At 59.8% G+C, this 5363-nt stretch overlaps 2 protein-coding genes across 2 annotated transcripts; one reads left to right on the forward strand and one right to left on the reverse strand.

The window, feature by feature from the left end:
• Window positions 1-1184: 1184 nt before the first annotated feature.
• Window positions 1185-3703, forward strand: LOC113205412 (fibrous sheath CABYR-binding protein-like; the record flags this gene model as incomplete). The annotated part of the gene is given in 6 exon segments (XM_052276035.1): window positions 1185-1406; window positions 1497-2139; window positions 2249-2882; window positions 2962-3089; window positions 3180-3449; window positions 3548-3703. Coding segments are annotated over 6 exon segments (1910 nt in total), but the record flags the coding sequence as incomplete, so codon positions are not given.
• A 516-nt stretch (window positions 3704-4219) lies between these two features.
• LOC113205405 (larval cuticle protein F1-like) lies at window positions 4220-5295 on the reverse strand. The gene is made up of 4 exons (XM_026421015.2): window positions 5142-5295; window positions 5000-5046; window positions 4399-4771; window positions 4220-4299 (listed from the first exon to the last, which is right to left on the reverse strand). Exons 1-3 carry the CDS (start codon window positions 5274-5276, stop codon window positions 4414-4416), a joined length of 540 nt encoding a protein of 179 aa, XP_026276800.1. The 5' UTR covers window positions 5277-5295; the 3' UTR covers window positions 4220-4299; window positions 4399-4413.
• Between the last annotated feature and the right edge of the window lie 68 nt (window positions 5296-5363).

Below are 5363 nucleotides of genomic sequence, written 5' to 3' on the forward strand. Positions count from 1 at the left end.
ACGACACTGGCACTGCGATGAATCAAGTGCCGCCGCGACGGGCATGTGGGCGCCCAGACCTCACGCCAGGCGGGTTCGGGCCGCGAGTGTGTCTGTTCACTCGTTATGGTTTGTCAACAACGGTGACCGAGGCGCGGTCGCGGGTGGGTCAAAACCAACGAAAACGGCTGAAATGAAAAGTACTCAAGCCACACCGGAATGAGAGAAGGGAAAAAACTCAGACAATCGCTTTCACGGTCGACAGGATCGTGGCTGCCTGTGAGGCGTGCAAGGGACAAGGAGCAGAGTAAGGGCGTTGCATGAGGAGAGGGGAGAAAGGAACTGACTGAGGCGGGGGGAGGGGGCTTTGGAGAGATTAATTAAGAGCTGCCCGTAAAACAAAAAAAGAAGGAGCGGAGAATAAAGCAGCTCGGAGTGAATGGAGCGAGTCGAAGCTGTGAACTTTAGAGCGGGCCGCCTACAAATTCAAACTGAGCCGCGCTGCTGCTTGGCCTCCCGCGGGTGGCGACTGCCCGGCCGCTGATGGCGATGCCCTTCGTCCCGACTCAGGTTCAGCCACCCGTAGAGAAGCCCAGCCGCTTCTCACAGTTTATCACTCGCAAATCACCACGTCGAGCCCGGCTGTCATCCTCGCAGCATCACATCTGAGTTAGGCGAGATATCTTGCGGCGCGGCGCGCGGTGGTTGGCGGCGCTGGTGTGGTGGGCTCCAAGTAGTGGGTAATGGGTTTGTACTGAGCGCTCGCCGGTGGAGCGCGACAGGGTGTATGGCTCCTTAATAATTTTCTTCTCCTTTTTCTTGGGGTGGCAAACTGTCTCCGCCCCCTCCCCCCTCCGAACCCCTCGCCAATTTGTGTGCGAGGCCGGGCTAGTCTGCGCCGCCACTTCTCCATCGAAATGAGCGGCAGGCACTTACTGCGCACCGAGCCTCGCCGGCCGTGGAAGGGGAGGGGGTCACTCGCTTATTCGCGAGAGTCGAGATGAGATGACGCAAACGAAATAAAATTTCATGCGAATTTCCATATTGTGCCGGGTTCAAAGAGCCTCTCGCCTCCTCTCGGTCGGTGTGTGTATGGCTGCGCCGAGCATTAAATGAGCTGCTCAGTGCTCACCGTGCAGTATATGCGCATCGAGCGCGGGAAACTCGAAACGCTTTAACATGTGTTCCTTCTGTGTTCGTTCCAGACGTGGTGCGCACGGCGCGGCCCACCCGCCGCATGTTCCTCGTGGACGTGATCCGGCCGCCGCCCTCCACGGCCGACCCGCTACTCACCAATGAGGTCGACACCTCGGACGACAGCGACCTGCCGCAGGTCGTGCGCGTGCTCATCCCGGACCCCAGGGACCCCGAGTCCCAGGCCGAGCGCGACGAGGACTACGCCCCGAGGCCGGCGGACGAGGTGGCAGGTGAGCGTCGCGTCGGCGGCGTCGGCGCTGTTGAGCGGGTGAGCGTCACACAGTCCTAAGCGCCCCTTAACCACGTTTCTCCATTTATAGATCTCGACGCCGCATCCGAGGAGCTGACCAAGCTGCGCCCTCCCGTCCAAGACCAGCAGGCTTCTGCCGCGGACTGGGGTGCGGCCCCCGCCGCCGCCTCTGCGCCAGTCGTGAGCGCTCCATCGGAGACCCTGCTTCCCCCGTCGGAGGGTCCCGCCGATGTCTCCGAGTGGACGAAGCAGGCCGCCGAGCCCCGCGCGGACGAGGCCCCCGCCGCGGAGGCCGCCCAGGAGCCGTCAGACAAGCTGGAGCCTCCGAAGCACGACTCCGAGAGCACGGTCCAGTTCTGGACGCAGCTCGTCGACGCACTCAAGATGGTCCAGGCCGACGAGGCCGCCTCTGAGATCAAGGAGCAGGTGGCCGATGTGAAGGAGCCCGTCACGGACCTTGTCCCTCCCGTCGTGGACTCGTCCGACCACTGGGCCCAGCCGGCCGCGGTGGCCGAGCCCAGGTCCGACGTGAACGTGGAGGAGGCCAAGGATGCCCCGTCTGTGGCCGAGCCCGCCACCGACTTGCTCCCTCCGCCAGTTGGCGAGCCGGACGCCACCGAGTGGAGAAAGGCCTCACCGTCTGACGCTGCCCCCGCCAAGATTACCGCCCCAGCCGTCCCCGAGCCTGCCGACTACTTGCTGCCCCCGGCCATGTAAGTTGGGCCTGGTCGAGACCAGATCTCTGGCACTGGTCTATTTTGCCTAGAGCTCGCACTAGAGGTTGAAGTACTGCGCTAACTCGTGCCTTGTTTCCGTCTGCAGCGACTCCTACATACCCAAGCAGCCCTCCTCAGGTGAAGCTGGCGCCGACGACTTCCTGGCCCTGGGCACCGCTCCCTCCCCGACCGACTCCGAGTTCGTCAAGGACCACGCCGACTCGTACCTGCCCGAGGCAGGCGAGCTCAAGGCCCTGAGCGAGGGGCCCGTCGTCGATGACTTTCTTCTCATCGGTCAGCCACCGAAGGTAGACTCGACGGCCGCCAAGGAGGCAGTGGAATCGCCTACCGTGGAATCGAAAAAGGACAGCGAGGAGGGTGACAAGGTGAGCGCCAAGGACTCGTACATGCCCGAGGACTCCAAGGAGGACTCCAAAGAGGACTCCAAGAAGAGTGCCAAGGACTCTTACATGCCGGAAGACTCGGAGAAGGACGCGAAGGAGGCCACTAGGGACTCGTACATGCCAGAGGAGTCATCGTCGTCATCATCATCCCAAGAAGACGTTGACTCAATTGGCCTCTCGCCACCTGCGGCAGGAGAGCAAGCATCCGAGGAGAAGAGCGTCCACGACCACTCGCACGAGCACTCGCACGAGCACGTCCACGCCGTGGGCCAGGAGGACGCGGCAGCCGTTGCCGAAGAAGACGACGACGACGACGATGTCGACGGAGATGGTGTGGTAAGTTTTGAGAAGTAGTGCAGAACTGAAGCACGCGGTGCATGTCGTCCGCAAATTCTCACCCTCGTCCATATTTCAGAAAACGTCCGAGAGCAAGGACTTCCGCAAGAAGAGGCACATCTGCAAGAAGTGCGGCGGCTACGGCGGCTACGGAGGTGGCTACGGCGGCGGCCTACCCTCGGTGTCCGTGGTCATCAACAAGGGCGGGTAAGCGCAACACGCCAACCAGCGGGAGCGGAGGAAATAGTCAGAGAAGATGTCGCCCCTCACTCACTCGAACATTTGTCCTCTATGCAGCTACGGCGGTGGCGGCGGCGGGTACTGCGACGTCTGCGGCCGGCCCCAGCAGCCGCAGGTTGTGTACAAGCCCGTGCCCGTGCCCGTCTACAAGCCCGTGCCGGTACCCGTCTACCAGGAGGCTCCCGTGTGCCACTCGTGCAACCAACCCCCACCGCCGTGCAACTCCTGCGGCGGTGGCTACAACCCTGGCTACGGCGGCAGCGGTGGGGGCGGTTCCTTCTCACAGTCGTCTTCGCAGTCATCTTCACAGTCGTCGAGCTACGGCTGGTGAGTAAGAGGGGTGCTCTTCCCCTTACTTGTGTTTTTCTAGGAAGCAACCTGTTCTGTGGAATCGTGTTTCTGACTCTGGTTTGTCCTGCCTGCAGGGGGAAGAAGTGAAGAGTCTAGCGTCGTCGTCAAACGTGTCATTTTCTACCTCTCCGGCGGAGAGCCCAGTCATCAATCACCAAGTCATCATGATGGTCTCATATTATTTCGTGTCAATAAAATCTGTACAGTAATGTTTAAGTGCCAAACAACAACATTTTATAAATTATTTACAGCCATTCCCTGGGGTTTCTTTCTTAGAAACTGTTTTCAGTACTTTTCCTCTGACACGATATGGGTGAAAACTTTAAGCCTGCAGCCATAAGGTCATTGTCACAATAGGCATCACTCGCAAGTCGCATCAATTTGATTAGAGTCTCTGTTGTTTTTAGTATTTTCAAGAGAGAAAATAATGCATACAAAACTAAAAACAGCTAGATCGATCCAACACGATATACATTTGTTTTTGTTCTTTTTTTTATTGTCTGGTGATAAGTCAGAGCACATTTGGAACTGAAAGTCAACAGGCTCTAAGACAACATGCTTCACAATGCTAGTGCACAGGGTACTACACATATTCTTCTGCCAGTATGCACACTGCATTCGACATTCAATTGATCAATACAGAATACACTGGCATATCAACTTAGAGAAGATTAATTTCGAGCCCAGATAGAAGTCTTTCGGTTGTTATGGCACCAGACAAAACAGGAAAGGAAATTACTCAAAGCTTATGTCACCAATTTTTTTTATTCGTAACTATTTCACACGGACATCTTCGCTTCTTGGTGACATTTAGGGACGGACGATCCTGGAATAGACATAAGAAGCAGGTCAGGTGTTTGGGCAGTCTGCCGGCTGGGTTGGGGCTGAGCGGGCCGCCAGGGGCCGCGTGCGATTGGTTGCAAACCTCTCGGGCGCAAGGCTAGCCTCTGTAGCCTCGGGAGCCTGTCGAGCGGTAGCCGCCGCCTCCGGAGTAGCCCCGGTAGCCGCCGTAGCCACCGGTGCCGCCGTAGCCCCCGACCGCCACGGCGGGTCGGGCGGCCAAGACCGCGCCGGGGCGAACCACGGCGGCGGGGTACGCCGACACGCCGGTGGGGTACGCCGCTACGCCGGTGGGGTACGCCGCAACGCCAGTGGGGTACGCCGCTATGCCGGAGGGGTACGGAGACACGGCGGCGGGGTACGCCGACACAGCCGGGTACGCGGCCGTGGCGTACACCGCGGGCCGCACCACGGGCACGACGGCGGGCCGGACGTAGGCGGGGGACGAGTACACGTACCTGCGGACAGAAAACACCCGGGCAGGGATCAATAAATCACCACTCAGAAAACTACACGTAACAAAACACTTCAAAACGACTCAATAACATTCGTGGCGCCGCGCCAACCGGCGTCTAGGCGGCTGCTGCGCAGGCGGCGCGGGGCTCCAGCAGACCTGATGCCGGACCGAGGGGGGCGACCAGGCAAGACACACTGTTATCTGGGGGGTGGTCCGGCCAACTGCTTACCGCTTGTCGCGCTGGTGCTCCTGCTGGTCGGAGGAGTCCGAACGTTCCTGCAACAGATTCCAACGGATTAATAGAAGAGCGTGTCGAAATCCGGGCAATACGGCTAGGGACTCAAACGATGCCATGTCTCGAGGTAACGTACGGGACCTGGCTGAGGGGGTACCAGGACCCTAGAGGGCTCAGGAAGGCCGTGCTCTTCGTGGTGGTCGGCGACCACGGTGGCCACCAGGACGGCCGCCAGCAGCACCGCGGCCAGGATCCTAACTGCAGGGGACATCTCGAGGGGCTGGAGAGGTAGACATGGGGCGGTGCTGGTCGCCGGGGCTTATAAAGGACGGTAGGAGGGGAGGGGCGCGGCGGGGGT

This window comes from Frankliniella occidentalis, unplaced genomic scaffold (genome assembly GCF_000697945.3).
Source record: "Frankliniella occidentalis isolate FOCC.00 unplaced genomic scaffold, Focc_3.1 Scaffold1450, whole genome shotgun sequence".
In the NCBI taxonomy this organism is placed as follows: Eukaryota; Metazoa; Arthropoda; class Insecta; order Thysanoptera; family Thripidae; genus Frankliniella; species Frankliniella occidentalis.

Bases quoted from the DNA above. Each gene is read 5' to 3' on its own strand.
- LOC113205405 (XM_026421015.2), bottom strand. From the start codon at position 5,276: ATGTCCCCTGCAGTTAGGATCCTGGCCGCGGTGCTGCTGGCGGCCGTC. The intron at 5,047-5,141 runs GTACGTTACCTC...AATCTGTTGCAG, and splicing joins TACCCCCTCAGCCAGGTCCC to GAACGTTCGGACTCCTCCGA. The intron at 4,772-4,999 runs GTAAGCAGTTGG...TTCTGTCCGCAG, and splicing joins GAGCACCAGCGCGACAAGCG to GTACGTGTACTCGTCCCCCG.